At 52.8% G+C, this 20,231-nt stretch overlaps 3 protein-coding genes across 10 annotated transcripts in view; 2 read left to right on the top strand and 1 right to left on the bottom strand.

The window, feature by feature from the left end:
- Positions 1-3,328, top strand: part of WDR91 (WD repeat domain 91) — a 32,578-nt gene extending 29,250 nt beyond the window's left edge. For 2 of the 3 annotated variants that reach the window (XM_023737134.1, XM_023737135.1), the window contains exon 15: positions 2,642-3,328. In XM_023737134.1, coding sequence (XP_023592902.1) covers positions 2,642-2,806 — 165 coding nt within the window. In that variant the 3' untranslated portion in view covers positions 2,807-3,328. Of the gene's footprint in view, positions 1-54; positions 108-2,641 lie in introns of those variants that run through there. The other variant, XM_023737136.1, reaches the window with a different exon arrangement.
- Positions 3,329-7,094: 3,766 nt separating this feature from the next.
- CYREN (cell cycle regulator of NHEJ) lies at positions 7,095-11,759 on the top strand. 4 transcript variants are annotated; one of them, XM_023737141.1, is made up of 4 exons: positions 7,095-7,734; positions 9,069-9,344; positions 10,285-10,360; positions 11,387-11,759. In XM_023737141.1, the coding sequence occupies exons 2-4, from the start codon at positions 9,208-9,210 to the stop codon at positions 11,636-11,638; spliced, it is 465 nt and encodes a 154-aa protein (XP_023592909.1). In that variant the 5' UTR covers positions 7,095-7,734; positions 9,069-9,207; the 3' UTR covers positions 11,639-11,759. The 4 variants fall into 4 exon arrangements, with proteins under 4 accessions (XP_023592909.1, XP_023592908.1, XP_023592910.1 ...); XM_023737140.1 differs by having other exon boundaries at positions 7,095-7,887; XM_023737142.1 differs by lacking the exon at positions 7,095-7,734 and adding an exon at positions 7,984-8,009.
- Positions 11,612-20,231, bottom strand: part of TMEM140 (transmembrane protein 140) — a 17,282-nt gene continuing 8,662 nt past the window's right edge. The window contains exons 1-2 of one of the 3 annotated variants that reach the window (XM_023737139.1): positions 13,920-13,978; positions 11,612-13,741 (exon numbers count right to left, since the gene is read on the bottom strand). In XM_023737139.1, coding sequence (XP_023592907.1) covers positions 13,171-13,728 — 558 coding nt within the window. In that variant the 5' untranslated portion in view covers positions 13,729-13,741; positions 13,920-13,978 and the 3' untranslated portion in view covers positions 11,612-13,170. The other 2 variants (XM_023737138.1, XR_002825031.1) reach the window with 2 other exon arrangements.

The following is a 20,231-nucleotide window of genomic DNA, read 5'->3' as shown; positions in this document are numbered from 1 at the left end:
TGGACTAATCTTTTCCTTGTATCCTGTTCTCTTCATTCTCCCTTGCTCCCGAAGGGGTGAGACCAGTGGAGTATCTTAGATGGCTGCTCACAGGCTTTCAAGACCCCAGACGCTGCTCACCAAGGTAGAATGTAGAACATTGTCTTTATAAACTGTGTTATGCCAGTTGAGCTAGATGTTCCCCGAGACCATCGTCCCCACAGCCCTCCACCCAGCAATTTAGTCCCTCAGGGAGTTTGGATGTGTCTATGGAGCTTCCATGACCTTTCCTTGTACAAGTTGTGCTGGCTTCCCCAGTATTGTATAATGTCTTACCCTTCACCAAAGTTAGCACTTATGTATTATCTATTTAGTTTCTCCCTACCCCCACCCCTCCCATCCCCTGGTAACCAACAAAGATTGTTTCTTTTTGTGTGTAAAGTTTTACATGAGTTTTTACAGTAGAGGTCTCATACAATATTTGTCTTTTTGTGACTGACTTATTTCACTTAGCATAATGTCCTCCAGTTTGATCCATGTTATGAGATGCTTGATCCATGTTATGAGATGCTTCACAGATTCATCATTGTTCTTTATCTTTGCATAATACTCCATTGTGTGTATGTAGCATAGTTTGTTTATCCATTCATCTGTTGATGGGCATCTAGGTTGTTTCCATCTTTTTGCTATTGTGAATAGTGCTGCAGTGAACATGGGTGTGCATACGTCTATTCATGTGACGGCTCTTATATTTCTCTAGGATATATTCCTAGGAGTAGAATTGCTGAATCGTATGGTATTTCTATTTCTAGCTTTCTAAGGAAGCGCCATATCATTTTCCAAAATGGTTGCATCATTTTGCATTTCCACCAGCAGTGCGTAAGAGTTCCGATCTCTCCGTAGCCTCTCCAACATTTGTTACTTCCAGTGTTTTTGATTCCTGCCAGTAATGCTGGGGGTGAGATGTATCTCATTGTGGTTTTAATTTGCATTTCTCTAATGGCTAGTGATCGCAAGCATCCTTATGTGTCTGTTGGCTGCTTGAATGACTTCTTTGGTGAAGTGTCTGTTCATTTCCTTTGCCTATTTTTTCACTGGATTATTTGTCTTTTTGTTGTAGAGGTTGGATTTTCTTGTAGATTTTAGAGATTAGACCTTTGAGTTGTAATGTCCAAAATTTTTTTCCCAGTCTGTAGGTTCTCTTTTTGCTCTTTTGGTGAAGTCTTTTGATGAGCCTAAGTGTTTAATTTTTAGAAGATCCCAGTAATCTAGCTTATCTTCTGGGGTTTGTGTGTTGTTGGCTATGGTTTATATCCTGTTAATGCTGTGCATTAGGGTCTCTAGCATTGATTCTATTTTTTCTTCTATGAACTTTATAGTTTTTGGCTTTATATTTAGGTCTTTGATCCATTTTGAATTAGTTTTTGTATATGGTGTGAGGTATGGGTCCTGTTTCATTTTTTTGCAGATGGACATTCAATTTTGCCAGCACCATTTGTTAAAAAGACTGTCTTTTCCCCGTCTGAGGGACTTTGGGCCCTTGTCGAAGATCAGGTGACCGTAGGTGGATGAATTTACATCTGGGTTCTCAATTCTGTTCCGTTGGTCAGTGGATCTGTCATTATACCAGTACCAGGCTGTTCTGACTACTATGCTGTACAGTAGGTTCTGAGGTCAGGTAGTGTGAGTCCTCTAACTTTATTCTTCTTCTTCAGTAGAGCTTTACTTATCTGGGGCTTCTTCCCTTTCCATATAAAGTTAATGATTGGTTTTTCCATCTCTTTAAAGAAATGTTGTTGGTATTTGGATTGGGATTGCGTTGTATTTGTAAATTGCTTTGGGTAGAATTGTCATTTTCACTGTGTTGAGTCTACCAATCCATGAGCATAAACAATTTTATATATGATTTAAAAAGCGTTTTCTCCATGTAGTATCTGGATGCATCCATCAGCTTTCCTGAACCGGCTAAGCATGTTGTGTTCCCTACAGATATGGATTCGTATTGATGTTATTCAGGGGGCCCACTGGTTTCCCTCCCTTCCCTTAGTTTGTTTCTTCCTACAATGCATGTGGTTCCCGCTAGCTCGGATGGTAGGATGGAGGAGAGCCCACATGTGCAGATTAACTGAGGGGCCCTCCAGCCAGGCCCTGTTCTGGGGGCTGCAGGAGAGAATGGGCCGAGACCCTGCCCTCTGGTGCCCGCATTCTGGGAGAAGCAACCTGATGTGATAGAAAGTCAGGTTGGAAAGAACCCTGGGATGGGTGCAGGGGGCACTGACTCACTGCAAGTTAAAAGCGGAAGAGACCATTCTACATATTTTAAGGAGCTTTATTTAGGAGCTTACCGGGGCTTGTTTTCCACTTAAGATGAAGGACTAATGGTAGTTGGGAAAGCGAAAGCATTTCCTGGTCCAAGAAGTTAAGTTAGCCTGTCTGGAAAGATGGGCGCGTGCACCTGCCTCCATAGACTGTCTGGAAGGTGAGTATGTGCACCTGGGCGTGTGCACCTGGGCACATAGACTGTCTGGAAAGGTGGGTGCGTGCATCTGGGCACGCCCTAGGATTGGTTGGCAGCCCCAGGCCAGGCGGGTGGGCCCCCAAGTGGATCTGGTGAATGTGTTTGTAAGTGATGTGTGCTGACACCTCCTTGTCTCTCTTGCAGCTGGGCGGGGAGGAGAAGGTTCTGGAGAGCTGCCTGAGCCTGGGTGGCCACCGAGCCCCTGTGGTCACTGTGGACTGGAGCACGGCCATGGACTGTGGGACCTGCCTCACGGCCTCCATGGATGGCAAGATCAAGCTGACCACCTTATTGGCCCATAAACTCTGACGGGGCTGCCTGTGGGCACCCGTGGAAGCAGTGTTACCTGGGCCGGGGCACCCATGGAAGCAGTGTTACCTGGGCCGGAATACCCGTGGAAGCAGTGTTACCTGGGCTGGGGCACCCGTGGAAGCAGTGTTACCTGGGCCGGGGCACCTGTGGAAGCAATGTTACCTGGGCCGGGGAGAGACAAGACAGGGAGAGGTAGACCACTCCACTCGAGGTTCCTGGCTCTGTGGGGCCTCTGCAGGGACAGGCTGCCCAGTGAGGGGCAGAAACGGGCAGCCTCAAGGAGCAGGTGGCCAGGGGCACGTGCTCCCCAGAGAGCGACTTCCTGGCTCTGCCAGAGGCGTGCTCCGACGGGGGGATGCTTTCCTGTGAAAGCTCAGGAAGATGGAAGAAACACGGCCACATCTGCCCCAGGGGCCCAGGAGAGATGACAGTATTTTGTATATATTTGCTCATTTTTCTTCTTTTTTTAAAAAAAGATGATGCCCTCGTGGTGACCCAGTGTCTCTCTCTAGGAAGTGTGCGTGGCAGAGCGTCTCCCTCCACCTCTGGCCTGGTGATGGTCAGCTGGGAACCCAGTGTGGACCCCTGCCCGGGTACCCCCAGCTCCCACCCCTCTTGCCTCCTGCTTTGTGGGGTAGGATGTGGACACACCCAGGGTTCTCGCTTCCGTTCCACTGGGTGCTACGGCTTTTTCCGTTCCTGTTTCTGTGGATTCAAGCGAAGGCTGGAGTTTTCCTTCTCTTTCCTGAGAGTCAGCAGCATTTGTTACAGAAGCTTCTCTGGGCAACGGCGGGGCCGAAGCTTCTGCTCCTGGCTGCCCCCTACCTGGGACTGTGGTTTCCCTCTCATTCTTCTCTCCACCTAATGTCCTGGAGGTTGGACGGAGCCAGCTGCCTGGGCCCTTTGCTGGTCAATGGAGAGGAACCAAGAAGGCTGTCCAGGAGCTGGGCCTTGGGCTCAGGCCACCCTGCCCTGTGCAGCTGCACCTACACCGCTGCCCCTGGCCAGGATGCGCCTCCCCCAGGTGAGAGGAATGAAGGAACTGCCCCCTCTTCCTCTTGCGTGTCACAGCTGAGGTGGGGGAGGTGCTCCTCTGCCCCTGGCCTTGTTGTTGGTGGGCCTGGCCTGGAGCTTTGACACTTGGGGCAGCCCTGTCACCACCAGAGGGAGGCATGACCACAGGCTGCCTGGACAGTCATTGCAGAGCCTTCTTGGGTTCCAGCCGGGGCACTGGGCTGGGGTGGGGATCCTCCAGTCACCTGCTTGTGGAAAAGCACGAGGAAATTGGTGCCAGACCCTGGGCTGGGTTCCGCTGCTAGAACACAGACACAACAAGTGGGTGGCTTTACAGAACAGACATTTATTTTCTCACAGTTCTGGACACAAGAAGTCCAAATTCAGGGTCTCAGCTGTGTCAGTTCCTCCTTGTTGGTAGCCCCGGGCACTCCTTGATTCCTTGGCTTGTAGACGCTCCTCACAGGGCATCTGTTTTCCCTCGTACGTGCATCTGTGACTCTTCTCTTTGTAACAGAGTGATCAGGATCCACTGTACGCTGATACGACCTCGACTGATTGATTGCTCACATTACAGTAGATTGCAGCATTAAAAAAAACAACCAAACCTGTTGCCGTTGAGTCGATTCCGACTCATAGCGACCCTATAGGTCAGAGTAGAACTGCCCCATAGAGTTTCTAAGGAGCAGCTGGTGGATTTGAACTGTAGACCTTTTGGTTAGCAGCCGTTAACTACTATGCCACCAGGGCTCCAGATTGCATCATGGAAGGTGATGATTATGTTCCATTAGATGACGTTCCATCTAATGTTGTTGTCATGGAGTCGATCCTGACTCATGGCGACCCCATCCACAGGTACAGGGGCTAGGACTCCAGTACTAATGTGGGGAAACACAGTTCAGCCCATAGCAGTAGGGGAGGTGTTTGTGTGGCTTGATGAGAACAACAGTAATAAGCGATTCCTTCCCTTTTTCACTCACCCCACTCTGTGACCCTCCTCCCCTCAGTGGAGAAAACCAAGTCTGTCTCCTTGTCTCGTTCCTCCTGCCTCCTGCGTGATCACGGCAACCTGATCGCTCCCCTCAGGGATTCTGCAAGACATTTAAAAAGTGGCTGTGGGTTCACTCGTGGGAGATGATTCCTTGTTTCACTTTTCCTCTCTGCATCTCAAAGTCTCTGTCTTATTGCCTGTTCTCTCTTCTCAGCATGGTCTCCGCAGCTCCTGGGAATGTCTTTAAGGGTTGCAGAGACTCAAAGGGCGCCGCTGTAAAAGCCCCCATTCTGAGCTGAGGACAAAGCTGGGTGATGACTGAGACTCTGCCAGGAGGGTGAGGGTGGACACACACTTCACACTGCCTAAAAACAAAACAAACACAACTCCTTCAACATCTGACCTTTGGAAAGGAGAGATACAGCCTCACGTGCTGTGGCCAGCGCTGCCCCGCCCGGCCTGTCTCTCTCTGACCTGCACCTTGGCCCTGCCTGTCTTCTGGATGGCAGCTGTCCAACCACAAGATGAGCTGTCCATTCTCGAAGCGCGTCAAAACTCATACCTCTCTCTCCTTCGGAATTCCCACACCGTGACCTCACCAACATCTACCCAGGAACCCAAGCGAGCCTCTCTTCTTGTCCAGACAGTTTTGCTATTGAGTCGATTGTGGCTCATGGTGACCCCATGACTCTGGAGCACAGTCAGAGTAGAACTGTGCTCCATAGGGTTTTCAATGGCTGATTTTTCAGTAGATCACCAGGCTTTTCTTCTGAGGCACCTCGGTGAACTCTAACTTCTCGGTTCGCAGCCGAGCATGTTAGCCGTTTGCACCACCCAGGGATTCCTTATCTGAGGCTCCATAAAACAAGACCCTGGAGCCTGTGCAAGGCCCAGTACCCCACGCCTGCAGACACGATCCCTCCCTGCAGCCCCTGCACTGACCTTGGTCTGGCCTGGGTGTCCTGAGCCTTGAAGGTGTTTTCCTCACTCCTCCAGCTGCCTGTCTGCCCTTGCTCACTTCCCTTCCAAGGCCCCAGGCCAAAACCCACCACGCTCAGCTGAGCGGGGCATTCAAACTCCTCAGGATTTGACCCCAGTCGGCCAAATCACATGCTCTGGCCTCATATCCTGGCTTCTTACCCCTCGTGGATTTCTTTCCTAGGGAATGGAAAACCTTGTGTCCAGACCAGTCTCCTCAGCCCTCACTTTTCAGTCGGAATGGGAGGTTTAGGAGAGGAATATGGATGGGTTTGGCTCTACAAATAGCAAGTAGCTTCTGTTTATTTATTCGCAAAAGGAAATGAGGCCCTCCACCCCAGCCCCAGGGAGGCTGGGGTTTGTCCTGGTCACAACAGTCAGAACCGAGGACCTTATGGGTCCCTGTAGCAGAGGAGCAGGTGTGCATGTGGGTTCCCTCCCCAAAGGGCTGAAGGCGGAGCCGGGGTTTGCCCTGCAGCTTAACTGACTACACCAGGCAGGCGGTATTGTAACCTGAACCCATCTATTATCTCCTGGATTTAAGCTGCGAGGCAGGAAACTCTCCCTGCCAGCCTACTGCACTGGGACTGAGGATTCACGCTCCAGAAGAGGTGGGGTGGCTTCAGAAGAGGTGGGGTGCTTTGGCGAACCGCAGGCACCCACGGGGAAGGAGCGCTGGGCCTGCGCGGGTGTCTGCAACTCCGCATCCGGCGCCGCTGTTGCGCCCCGTTGCCCTGTGACTCGTAATTGCTTTATTAGCCAGTTGGCTCCAAACCCACATTTCACTGACTATCTGGATGATTCGCCTGTGGGGACAGCCAGCGGCGGTTCTGCTCATCTTTCTACCTCCACATGCAGGCTGCCCTGTGGCTGCTTGCTTGCTTTTCTGTCGTGACTCCGGCCTCGCTGGCGATGTCAGCTGGAGGGCTCGTTGAATCAGCACCGAGCTGCGGTCCAGCATGAGGGCAGGCTCGGCGGCGACAGCTGGGGTAAGACACGCGGAGAAGCGCCCGAATCTGAACCGCGCTCCTCCTTTTAAGATGTCAGGTGCCGTGGAGTCCGTTCCGACTCATAGCGACCTCATACACAACAGAAGGAAACACTGCCCGGTCCTGCGCCATCTTCGCAATCCTGATTATGTTTGGGCCCATTGTTGCAGCCAGTGAATCAATCCATCTCGTTGAGGGTCTTCCTCTTTTTCGCTGTCCCTCTACCAAGCATGGTGTCCTTCTCCAGCGACTGGTCCCTCCTGATGATAACATGCACAAAGTACGCGAGAGGAAGTCTCGCCAACCTCGCTTCTAAGGAGCATTCTGGCTGTACTTCTAAGACCGATTTGTTCCTTTTCTGGCAGTCCATGGTGCCTGCACCCGGGGGGCTCGGCTTGCACACACCTCGGCCGGGGTGCACGCCCCAGCAGGGAGCGTTGGACTTGGTCTCCACATCTAGGGCCTGTCGGGATCCTCTCCCCTCCCCCCGAAGCCGAGGTGACACTTAAAAAAGAAATTCAATCCGCGATTCTCAAACGCGGCCGCGGCCCCTCTAGCCTCCGCCTGCAGGGCCCCGCCTGCGCTGAGCCCGGGCTGCCTGCAGGGGGCGTCAGGCAGCCGGGGCCACCGTGGGACCCGGAACGCGTAGGAAAGCGAAAGTGCAGAGCCAGAGACGCACCGGAGCCCGGAAGTGCGAGCCGGGAACGCGCCGGGCCCCGGAAGTGCGAGCCGGGAACGCGCCGGGCCCCGGAAGTGCGGGCCTGGAAAGCGCCGGAGCCCGGAAGTAGAGAGCGCAATCCTCGCGGAACAGCCAGGTCCACTCGGCTCAGAGGGCCGGGTGCGCGGGCCCTCACAACCGCCCCGAAGGCCGGGAAAGGGGCGTGAGGCCAGGTGGCCTGTTACCTCACTTAAATTGGTCGGAGTGACCGAGTGTTTCCTTGGACAGCTGCAGTGTGGGTGATGCGGCGAGGCCCCGCGGGTGTTTTACCCTCGTCTCCCTCTGCCACATCGCTCGCCTCTCCCCTCCTGTAGGCAAGCATGGAGGGAGCGTCCCCAAGAAAGAGCGGCGGGGTGTGAACCAGGAATTCTGGGCTCGTCGCGTTCTGGTGGGGCTCGGTTTCATCTAAATAGTGGGGCTTTGGTTGCATTTTCGCAGGTGTCCCCCGGCCTCGACATCCGGGAGTCCTGAACTCCAGACAGTGTGCTTCTCGACGATGGCGCCGCTGAGGTTTTGGGGGCCGTGCACAGGGTGGGCAGGCACTGGTTCTGCGGTCTGTGGGACCCGGTTGCAAATCCCAGCCAGCCGCTGTCTAACCATCTTTGCACCGTACCCTTGCCTGGCGCTCGGTAGCTCATTCAGTGGTAGGAATGACTACTGTCGCCGCCTGAATTTTGACAGAAGTGAAGGTGGATTGGCAAAGATCTGTCTAATGTGGTCACAGATTATGACGATCCCCTGCCAATTTTAAAAAATATTGTAAACGGCCATCCTGGATGAGTAATACACTACTGTTTTCTAGGCAAAGCTCACTACAGTAAGATCCTTCCTAGGCGGGAGCCCTAGGCGGCTTTCTTGTGGTTCCTGAGTGAAAGGAGAAGACCCGGCCCCTTTGAACCCCAGCCACTTCTCCTAGGGTTGGAGCTGAGCTTTAGACGGAAGGGCTAGGGAAGGTCAAGTGTGGATAGGGAACAGGGAGGCCAAATTAGAGCTGGATTTCATCCATTTAGGGGACAGTGATGATTGCTAACCCCCACTGCTGGTTAACGTTTGACCAGTCAGAAGTATCTTTGAGTTAAGGGAGAGGATATCGGCCAATGAAACTACTGTAAATCAGTATGGCCTGAGGATTTTTTCTTGTAACCAAGCCAGGTGGAGGAGAGGGAGACCCCAGAGAGATTTTTGAGTAGGATAGACTGGGCACCCTGAGGACAGTGAACATCTGGATGGCAAGGAGAGGAGGACGTGACAGCTCTGCCTCCTTTCTCCTGGGAGGGTGCTCGTCTCCCCTCCGCCTCGTGTGGTGAATGGCTTGGTGTTGCGCTGTCCTGGTTGGGTCACTGCCATGTACACCACTGGGCACAGGACAGGTGGGAATGCCTTGTCTCCCCAAGGCCATCGGCCTGCCCACTCCCTTGCCCTCTTGCTTGGTGCCCTGCCTGTGGCTGTTGTGAGTCTCCTGGCCCTGTGCTCATCGGTCATCTCTGGCCTGACCTGACCAGTCATTACGACTCATGGTTGAGAGTATTTTAGCTTACTAAAGTTGACTGGACTTGTTCTTCTTTGTAGGCATTAAGAATTGAATTCCATTTGGCACAAACAGACCTGTAATTCCTAGTGTGACGAGAGAGTCGGATTTGCTTGCCCGAAATGGAAAAGCAAGTCATGAAGCTTCGGCCCTGACTCTTTTTGCTGAGAGACTGAAGAGATGGAAACCGTGCAGTCTGGGAATAAAAACAGGATCCTGCCTGCGTGGATGACAGCCCAGGAGGTTGAGAAGAGAGGAGTGTCTGCAGAGGCCCCCAAGAGGAGGAGAACAGCGGTGGTGAAGGCATCAGCAGCAAGGTGGGACAACAACTGGAGCGTGGAGGAGGGTAGAGGGCCGGACTGCCACAGTGGTGGAACGGGGAGGCGGGCAGGTGCTCAGATGGACAGACGTCTACGGGGAGGAGCTGACTGCTGCCCTCACTGATAGGCTCTGGGAGGTGAGCTCTCCACAACATCAGGCTCCTGACCTGTCAGCACACAGGTGCAGCTCTGCCTCTTGGGGTCGCACACACATTAGCCACGCTCTCAAGGCCAGTGCCAGAACACCAGTCTGTTCATTTCCAGCAACAGTGAACCACTAAGTGGGCAGGACAGTGGCCCAGAGACTCTGGTCTTCTGCCCCAGGCCTGCTCTCACTGTGGACAGACCTTCAGGGAGGAGAGCGGCAGCTAGGTGCCGGGCCTGCATGGACCTAGAAGCTGAGGCTGGGGTGTTGGTTGAGTGATGGTCATGTTGGGGCCTTCAGGCTGCCAGCATCAGATGGGAGGGGTTGTGGCCACTGTAGGATGTCCTTGCTGCAGGGACCCCCCTCAGGTCAGGGCCAGGGCACCACACTCCTCAACGAGCACCTGGCCTTCAGGGCACCCCCCTCTGGAATTTCCTTCTCTGCGTTTTCTTAGACTGACCCCCACTTCTGGACAGTTAACGGCTTCATTTAAATGTGGTAAAGCCTTCAGGGACCTGTGGGTCTCCTCTCAGCACGATGGTCTGTGTGATCTGCTTGGGCCATTGTGTGTGCTTCACAGTTTGACCCTCAGGAGCTGCCGTGGGTCCTGGTGTCCAGATTCGGGAGTGGAGGGAGGGAAGGTTGCGAAGCCCCTCGCTGTTGCCTGCAGGGACCCTCACGCAGTCCCTGGGTGACAGAGGTGTCCTGCACTCATCCCTGGGGAGCCTAGGCCGTGAGCCTCCTGCTCGCCCTTTCCTCCTCCTCATCCCTGACCTCATGTCCCGGTTCCAGACTGCCCACCACGGGGACTGTGTACTGCATGAATGAAGCGGAGGTCGTCGATGTTGCCCTGGGCATCCTGATTGAGGTGAAGTCAGCTGTGAATTTCTCATCCCCTTGGCATTCCTCTCTGCCTGTGCCCCCTCCCAGTGCCGAGGGTCTGGAATCCCCACAGTCGTCGTAACTCAGTTATCAGGGTCCAGGAAAGATGAGGTCATGGGGTCAAACTGACTGAAACCAAAGAGTCAACATCTTTTTAAAATGCTGTGACTAGAAACTGCATGGGCAGAGACCAGGCCCTTGTTGAGGTGAATGAAGGAGACGCCCTGCATTCTCTGTGGCCGAATCCAGGTTCATCGGTGGCCGTCAGGCTGCTTCTCCCACCTCCCCTGTCCCCTCACGCCCCGCCCCCGTCTTTCCACAGGTGGGATGTCAGGGAGAGCGTGCCTTCCTTGTCTGGGGATGACTCTATCCTAGCGGTGTGGGGGGACCTGAGTGTTTACCTGCAAGGACCTGTCAGATGAGATGCCCCCTAAACCATGCAGTTCTCCTTAGCAGAGCGCTGCTGAGGTCCCCTGCTCCTGGAAGTAACAACGATTGTCCCACCTTAGAGCTGGCCAGTACTTTATAGTTTATAAAGTGCTTTTACATATACACGATCTCATTTAATCTGCACAGTGGGTGTTTCAGATATTACCATCCCCCATTTATAGGTGAAAACATTGAGATTCAGACTTCCCTTAGTCACGTAGCCAGTAAGTGACAGAGCTCGACCCGGATGCAGGGTTTCACCTCTGCCCTTTGCTTCTTCCATTCTCTCACCCTGCCTTTCCAGACACATTTTTTCTGTTTATTTTTCCTTTCTACTCAGCAGTTCCTGGGCCCCTGCCCCCTTCTCTCCCAAGCTGGCCCTGATTCCTTTGAGAGCTGTGAGGAGATGTGGTGGGGAGAGGAAGGGGAGAGAGGGTGGGTGTCACTGACTGGGCCGCAGTGCTGACCTGGCCACACGCTGGCTCCCGGGTGTCCTGGGCATGATTTGCATCATATCCAGACACCCAGCCCGTTGGGGAAGTAAAATGCCTATGCCGTATCTGCGGTTTCTTCGATGCTGCAGGACCACAAACAGGAAAAGCCCTTGGAGCAGAAGGCCCTGGCCGGAGCTGATAAGCTGGAGCTCTCCCCCACCCGCTCAAGGTCACCGTGTTCTCCTGGGGGCAGAAGCGAGGACAAGGACAATGGGGAAGACACCCTTCCCCCCACCCTTGGCGCTTCCCAGGAGTTGGGGGGATCCGACTCTACCCACAGCCAAAGCCAGAAGGAAGAGGAAGACGCCTTGAAATATGTCAGGGAGATATTTTTCAGCTGAGGGACACTGTTACAGGACTTTCTGCTGAGAGCTGCCAAAGGACAGTGCTGATGGCTCTCTGCCCTCTGCTTCCTGCTTCCCTGGGCGGGCAGGTCCACCCAGTGCAGAACCCCTGGTGCCTTGGCCTTGGGAGCTGCCTTCTTGAGTGGGTGGAAGTAAGGTGCCAGGAGACGCCCCCGGCTCTTCCCTCTGCCCGTGCCCCCTCCCAGCCCTGAGAATCACTAGTCTGTTTTATTCAGTTATCAGGGACCAGGCAAGATGAGGTCATGGGGCTCAAACTGATCGGAACCAAAGAGGAGTTGTTGATTTTCAAAGAGAAGCATGTCTGCTGAGCAGGTGAAACTCTTCCAGTTTAGTCGGCACAGCCTCTCCCTGCAGAGGAAGCTTCTGCCACGGGTAGACAACAGTCACTCGGTGAGCCCTGACTGCTCCAGGCACCCCTGGACGAACCCTGTCCACAGTCTGCCATTCAGGGCTGCAGGTGCCCGGGGGGTGGGTTGCTGACTAGTAAACCACACAGGCTTCTCCACTGGTAGTCTCTGCCCAGGACAGACGGACAGACACTTCCTGGGGCCCAAAGCGAGAGTGGGAAGGAGCCTGGAGGTGATGCTAAGGACCAGAGATGCCGCAGGAGCCAGGCTGCTGCCTCGAGGTGCAGTGTGGCTTTGGTGGGCGGGCGTGGGGGGAGCACGGGGCTACCTCCCTGGAAGTCCAGTCTCCAGCACAGGCGCTGACAGTGCGTCCGGTTCCCAGTGCATCTGTTACATAGTTGGGTCAGCGCGGAGTCTGCGTGGGGCTCTGTCCTCACCTTCTCTCCCCTGAGGTTTGGCTGCTCTGACCCCTGCCATGTCAACTGCCAAGAACAGATCAGCCAGCCAGTCCCGTCTGCCCCCAGCTGTGGGATTTTCAGGGGCCGTCCAGAGCCACCCAGGCTGCTCTCCCTGGCCTGCATGTCATGTGAATCCTCAGGGGCCATTCCCGGAGTGGCTGGAGTGGGGGGCACACAGCGGGGAGTGGGGCGGCTTGGGATCCACGTCCCCGGGAACACTAAGGTGCTCTGTCTTCTGATGCCCCTTCCCCCCCTCCATTTGTTGCCATAAAAACCTTGTTTGGGTTCTACTTTGTCAGTTGGTGAATCAGACTGGACTTGCGGCCCCGCGGCAGGAGTCCCTGCCTCTCACCCTCCCGGGGATATAGTCGGAAGGGTTTGCTCAGGTTAATTAAAGCAGACATTTGTGTGGCAACAAGCTGCGTGGTTTTGGGAGGGGGCCTTGGAAGTCCTGAAGGACAGACTGCCCACACTAGGAAGCCCCATGGCCCACTGGCCCTCGCTGTTCTTGGCCTGCTAGGTCCCGTGCCCACCCCCTCCGTAGCGGGTCCCGTCTGCTAAAGCTTGAGATCAGCATTAACTGTGAAACAGGATGGCTGAGGAGAGACCAGCCTTCAAATTCTCTGGCACCTTCTGAGAGTAGTTCAGACAACACAGCCTCACAGCCTCACAGCCTCACAGTCGTGTGAGCCTCCAGAGAGGACTAGCAGCTCTCAGGCTGGCTCTTGTCCCTCCTCGCCACCTGAGGGAATGCAGCTGTGGCCACAAGCAGGAGGGTGAGCAAAGCCTGGGCAGTGGCCAATGCTAGAAACCCTGGGCCCAGCAGGGTGAGCCGGAGCCACCTCCACACGAAGGACAGGAAGAGGCCCAAGCCGCCGGCCAGCAGCACTGTGGAAGCTGCCAGGAAGCCCACGGCCAGCTGCCACTCCCCCTCGTTCCCCTTGCACTGGGCCAGGAGGAGCGGCAGGGGGACGAAGAGGGTGAGGACCAGGGCCCCATAGACGCCCAGCCGGGCCAGGGCCAGGCCGGCCCGTGGCACGCCCAGGGCCTCCAGCTCGGGGAACTGGTGGCACTGCAGGCGGCCGGTGCTCTCGTTCCACAGGCAGAAATTGTAGAAGCCGATGCGCAGGTCAGGCAGCTCGGTGAGGTCGCCGGCCTTCCAGAGCAGTGCATAGAAGAGCAGGGTGATGACCGACACCGTGAGGCTCAGGATGCCCAGGAACAGCAGGTGGCCGCTCCACCACGGCTTTGGGATGGCCATTCTCTCCGGGCACCTAAGGGGAGGCACCCCATGAGTGTCCAGCTTCCCCTCTCCTTCCCAGCCCTCCCTAGCATCCCATAAAGGCAGGGGGCAGAAGGACACGCAATCTGAGATGCGCTGTGTTGAGACCCACTTTCTAAGCCAGCAGCTGCCTTTGGGCTGAGTTCAGGAGAAGTCTCTCAGAGGCTTACCAGTGGCCGTCGAGTCAGCTCTGACTCATGGCAACCCCATGTGTGTCAGAATAGAACTGTCCTCCACAGGGTTTCCAATGGCTGCTTCTTCTGAAGTTGATTGCCAGCCCTTTCTTCTGAGGCATCTCCAGGTGGACTGGAACCTCTAACCTTTTGGTCAGCAGCCAGGTGCGTTCACAATTTGCACCACCCAGAGACTTCTCCCAGAGGCTTGGAATGCCTGCCGTGTCTTAACTGAAGTGCCCCTTCGCCAGCCTCTGCTGCAGGTTAAATACAACAGACAATCGGAAACTTTTGTTATTGTAGGGGACATTTGGTCCAGGCGCTGCCTTGTGGGAGCACTTTGTTGGGGGCAACCATGCTTGCTGCAGCAAGAATTATCAGGAGAAAAAAGGTGTCTTTAGTCCATATGGAGACCCTGGTGGCGTAGTGGTTAAGGGGTACGGCTGCTAACCAAAAGGTCGGCAGTTTGAATCCATGAGGTGCTCCTCGGAAACTCTATGGGGCAGTTCTCCTGTGTCCTATAGGGTCACTATGAGTCAGAATCGACTCGATGGCAATGGGTTTGGTTTTTTTGTTAGATTGGTATGAAAGGAAGTTTTAAATACTGCAGCCACATAGAAGAATTCCCTATGGGAACATACTTTGTATTGTTCTGCATGTTTAACAAGTCCGCTCTCTGTGTTATATGGTGTGGAGCGAAATCCCAGGCCTGGAGCCCCGTGTACACCACCTGCTCACAGGACGGAAGGCCGTGACTGGCCTCCACTATCCAGGAACCAGCGAGGCTGGGCCTGACTCTACACACGTGCCCTCTTGTTTCTCCCAGTTAAACCTGTTACACTTGCGTCCAAAAACAATCACTGTTATGAAACATTTTTTACTTGAAAACAGAGCTCAATTCAAAAATTAAACTCGGCTCCTCAGAGGAGATTGTACCACCTCACACCGCACCACCCGGCGCCTTCGTGTTTGACTTCCTCATTTTCTCGACTCACCTCTTGGAGGGTTTAAATGGAGACTGAAACAAAATGAAAGTGGAGCCAAGACGCCTGTGACCGGTCACGTGGAGGAAGTGGGTGCTGGCTTTCCTGTTTTCCCCTGGTCACCGTACACATTGAGAACTCAGTCTCTGGCCTAGCGCCTGAGGCCCTTCACCTTCCCACCGGACGGCAGCTGAACCCGCATGTCCGTCACGCCCAGCTCCTTGGCCTCCACTCTGGCTCTACGATCCAGACCCACCTGCCCACTCTCACCAGCCACTCCCAACTCCCCGTGCCCTTCCCTTCTTCTCGGCCTCTAATCCTGCCAGCTCTTCAGCCCACACTGTGGGTTAGCCATGAGCACCGAGGCTGTTGGCCCTCTGAGGATCCGTTTATCCCCAGCATGGTACCTGGCACACAGTAGGGCTCAGTACGTTTTTCAGTGAGTGAAAATGCCACGTCCTATCTTTTATTTCTCCTTAAGCCAGCTGAGCTTCCTGAGAGCAGGGCCGTGTTGTCTGTCTCAGTGAAACAATGCCCCCAGCACTCAGCACTCAACATGGGATGTTTCCTGCGTGCTTCCACTGACAGATGGAAAGACGACAGGAGCCCGTGTCCTCAGACAGTGGAGGTGTGTCCTCTCTTTCTAAGGGCTTCACAATGTGAGGACCCCTGGTGGTGCAGTGGTTAAGATCTTGGCTGCCAACCAAAAGGTTGGCAGTTCGAATCCACCATCCGCTCTTCGGAAACCCTATGGGGCAGTTCTGCTCTGTCCTGTAGGGTCACAATGAGTTGGAATCAACTTGACGGCAGTAGGTTTGGTTTGGTTTTTGTTCACAGCGTGAGTATGGGGGCATTTGGCTGGAAGCCCTGTGTCACCACTGCCCCCTTCTTGTCTGCTGCTTGAGAGCCTGGCCTCGTTTTGGTTTATAACCCTCCTAGTAATCACGTTCTCACCACAGTGGGCTTTCTAATGCCCTTCCATAAGCCTGGGTTTCCTTCAGAGGGCACGAAGGGAGACTGCTGATCACTGTGGCCATTTTTAGATGGACTCTTTCCTGTTTATAATAAAGTGAGACACGCTGATTGTGGAAAACTAGAAAAATGCGTGGGAGTGCAGCTTCAGGTGGGGAAATGACCGCTCTCAGCAGCATGTTCCCTTCTACAGTACAACCTCCAAAAGCTGGAACCTGCGTAAGGCGGACCCCTGTCAGCAGGAAAATGCAAATATTTTCCACTAATAGCCATAGAAGTGGTAAGACCTCACTCTGTCAAAGGCGGAAAACTTGCAAGACCCAGAAAAACAGGGCAGTCCCACTGAGTTCGGCTCTCGCAGGTTTCACGGTATAATGATGTCTTATGTAGTTGAGATCACAGAAGTATATGTTTGTATTCTACTTTGTAAACATCAGTACAGCATCAGCATTTCCCCATGTCACTAGAAATGTTTTCTGAACAATATTTTTAATGGCTGCATATCATAGTTTATCGTTTTTGTATATTCTGTAACATTTTATAATCACATAAATGGGGAATAGGTTTGTGAATTCATCCTTCCACCAGCAGGTTAAGAGAATGCTTATCTCATCCTCATCCTCCCCAGTATTGACTATTCTTAAGTCTTCATCTTTGGTAGTAATAAATGATATATCGTTACTGGGTTGTTTTTTTTTTTTTAAATAATAAAGTTTAACATATTTCAAGTGTTTGTTGACCATCCTGTGCTCTTTGATCATTTTGAGTTTTCCCGCTTGCTCATCAATCCGTATAAGCCCTTTGTATTAACGGCTGTTAATCTTTTGCTGTCATAATTGTCACAGTAAAGCATAATCCTTCAGCTACGCTAGAACCCCAGGACCAGGACACAAACACAGACTCCATGTCAGCATGTAGGTTTCACACTGTCACCTGAGAACCACAGTGTGCTCAGGGCCTCAGGAGGGAGGGGGGCGCTCAGCTGGAAGGGGAACCGGATTCCCAGTTAGAGAAATAGAGTGACAAGCTTCTCAGACTATTGATGTGAGGCTGTCTTTTATTTCTTTCCTTAGCCTACACACACACACACACACGCACACGCACACGCACACCCGTTGCCACGAGTCGATTCTGACTCACAGCGACCCTATAGGACAGAGTAGAACTGCCCCATAGAGTTTTCAAGGAGCGCCTGGTGGATTTGAACTGCCGACCTTAACCACTGCGCCACCAGGGTTTCCTCCCTAGTCTAAGCACCTCTGAATTTCCATATGAATAAAGGAGAACAAATAAAGGCTGAAAGAGACACACCCACCATAGCATTTGATTCTAAGTTATGTGCTTGTCAGGTTCACATTAAAAGTGAAACTTTCCTTTGGGTATGGGTGGCTGAGGAACAATTGGAGCTCTGACAAATTGTGGTACTTAAAACCCCCTGGGTTTGTGGTGTTCCCTGGCTGTGTGCTGAGCTGGGTAACAGGGCTGGGGCTTTCCAGAGGCTGAGCATGAGGACGCCTCAACAAGCATAGGTCTGTGCTCCCAGCCCTAGACCTCAGTATGAACAACCTGCCCTCAGAGCCAGGCCAGGAGCACCTGAGCAGGGGTGAACGGCAGGGGGCCAGCTTCCTGTGACTTCCTGCTATGGCACGGGAAGAGGCTGCACAGGCCCAGCTCACTATCATCTCCTCCCCATCGCTATCCGCCACATCGTCTCAGGATTTGTCCCTCCGGCTCCAGTCTCTACAAAAGGTTTAAGATGTTCCTCCCTGGAGGGTGGACAACAAGTAATGATCCAAGAATGAAAAACCAAAGAAAGCACCCATCTTGTGACAAGAAAAAGCAGGATGTCACCAGATAATCCCCAAGGATGTTACCAGATAACCTCTAAGAATACGAGTAGAAGGTTAACTCATCTAAGACATTACCACCTCAAGCCCTGTCCCTATAAAAGCCTTCAGCCGATCTCCAGCGGGGGAGACGGGTTTTTTGGAGGAATCTATTCCCTTCTGTCTCCTATATATAGATATATAATAAACATCCTGCTGCTCACCTCACCCCGTCTCAGAATCGCCTAGTGCAGCAGGCGGCTCCAATCCGCGTTATTGCGGTAACAACACTTGCTTTTTTGCTCAAGATGGCTGAGGGAGGCTGCTACCTCTTTTTTTAATTAAAATGTTTCATTGTGTTTTCGGTGAAAGTTTACACAGCAAATTAGGTGCCCGCTGAACAATTTCTACACGATTTGTTCAGGGGGCCGCTACTTCTTGCAGAATCAAAATGAAATTTACAAACTGCCCGTAGACCCCGTGTCGCTTTTCATAAAGGAAGGTTTGCAGCATCGATCGCCATCTCCCAAGCAGCCTCTCTGCTCTCCCCCCGTACGCTGCAAGAGCTAGCGCTTAATTGTTGCAGAACTCGACTGTGTACACATATTCATCATGCACTTACCTGTAACCTCTAATTTGTCACTACTCCTAACCATTTTTATCTTTACCTAGGACACTTTTATCTTATATCTGAGGTCCCCACTGAACTCCCTCCTCCACCACTTTTATTCAAAGAAACCTCACTCGTTTGTTTCCAGTCACGCCTCCGGCCTGAACGGCTAGGGACAGTCAGTAAGCAGACTTTATATGGGGCTGGTGCTCATTTAGTCTCTCTTCACCTGCCTGGTTACCCACCTCCATGCTATCACTAGTGCTGCGTCTTGGGCCCTTGCCTTTCCCGCAATACCGGCCTCGTAGAGCCTCCCGTGCACTCCTTCCTAGCAGACGACACTCACCCCCCATCCGCGGAACGTTTCATCTCATTCATCAAGTGTTTAATAAATCCCCATGGTGTGTGCAGTGGTGAGGATGGGCGCGCCAACAGAGATGACCCTGGTTACGGTCCCTTCAGAGTTCCTGTCCGTCAGGGTGAGGGCTACTCTCTAGGACGTCTGGCTTCCTCCACCATATTCTCTACCTGGCAGTTGTTTACATGTTCTGGAATTTGCTGCCAAGGATGACTAACCTGGGGGCCCTGTTTTCACGGGCAACATGAACAACAATTTTGACATTCTTCCTGTCTGGTTATGAACAGGACCCGCCAGGGTTGTTACTGTAGAATCTCCCTCTTGGACCTCTTCTATTATTCTTCCCTCTCCCTCCCTTGGCTTCAGCGGCAATGGCCTCTGGTATTTCCCAAAACTCCAGGCAAACTCAGGACCGGGAACGCTCCTCTGTTGCTCACCGGTCTCCCTCTTGCACCTCCTTCAGGATTCTGCTCAAATGTCCGTTTCTCAGGGAGGTCTGCTCTGCTCAAAGTTTTCAAAATGCCAACACCCCCCTCCACCACACGTGGCACTCCTCTATGTCCCATGTTACGGACTGGATTGTGTCCCCCCCCAGAAGACATCTTGAAGTCCTAACCCAGGTTTCTGTGAATGTGACCTTGCTTGGAAATGGGGTCTTTGAAGATGTTATCAGGTAACATGAGGCCACATTGGAGTCGGGCGGGTCCTAATCCCATCTGAGTTGTGTCCTTATAAAAGAGGAGAAGAGACGCACAGAGGGAAGTGGCCACATGAAGATGAATCTAAGAGCCAAGAAATGCCTGGGGATTCCAGAAGCTGGGAGAGACAAGAAAGGATCTCCCCCTAGAGACTTTGGTGGCACAGTGGTTAACAGCTATGGCTGCTAATAAAATAGTCGGCAGTTAGAATCCACCAGCCACTCCTTGGAAACCCTATGGGGCAGCTGTACTCTGTCCTATAGGGTCACTGTGAGTTGGAATTGACTCAAAGGCAATGGGTTTGGTTTGGGTGTTTTCTAGAGCCTTTGGTGAGAGCACGGCTGTGCTGGCACCCTGATTTCAGACTCCCAGCCTCCAGAACTGTGAGACAAAACTTCTGTTCTTATAAGCCCCCCAATTTGTGGTATTTTGTTACCGCAGCCCCAGGAAACTAATGCAGCCCCATTCCCATTCTTCCTCCACAGCAGTTGTCATCATCTAACATTTTAAATATTTTCTTTGTTTACTACCACCCCACCCTGACCTCCAGTAGAAGGTAAACTCCATGAGGGCAAGGATTTTTGTCTGTTATTCATTTTTATCTATCTAGATATCTAAGGTAAAGTGTTAGCAAAAATTAGGAAAACCCTCTGTGAGATGGATTGACACAATAGCCTCAACGATGGACTCAAACATACCAATGATCATGAAGATGGCTTAGGACTGGTCAGCGTTTTGTTCTGTTATACATAAGGTCAGCATAGGTGGCAGCCAACTTGACGGCAACTAACAACAACAACAGATTTATCTATCATCTACCCATCCATCCATCCATCCATCCATCCATCCATCCATCCATCCA

Source organism: Trichechus manatus, unplaced genomic scaffold (genome assembly GCF_000243295.1).
Source record: "Trichechus manatus latirostris isolate Lorelei unplaced genomic scaffold, TriManLat1.0 scaffold00097, whole genome shotgun sequence".
Classification (NCBI taxonomy): Eukaryota; Metazoa; Chordata; class Mammalia; order Sirenia; family Trichechidae; genus Trichechus; species Trichechus manatus.
This window is presented reverse-complemented; position numbering and strand designations above follow the sequence as displayed.

Coding starts and splice junctions, on each gene's coding strand:
- CYREN (XM_023737141.1), top strand. CDS start 9,208: ATGGAAACCGTGCAGTCTGGGAATAAAAACAGGATCCTGCCTGCGTGG. Junction 9,345..10,284: donor GTGAAGGCATCAGCAGCAAG/GTGGGACAACAA, acceptor TCCCGGTTCCAG/ACTGCCCACCACGGGGACTG. Junction 10,361..11,386: donor CCCTGGGCATCCTGATTGAG/GTGAAGTCAGCT, acceptor TCGATGCTGCAG/GACCACAAACAGGAAAAGCC.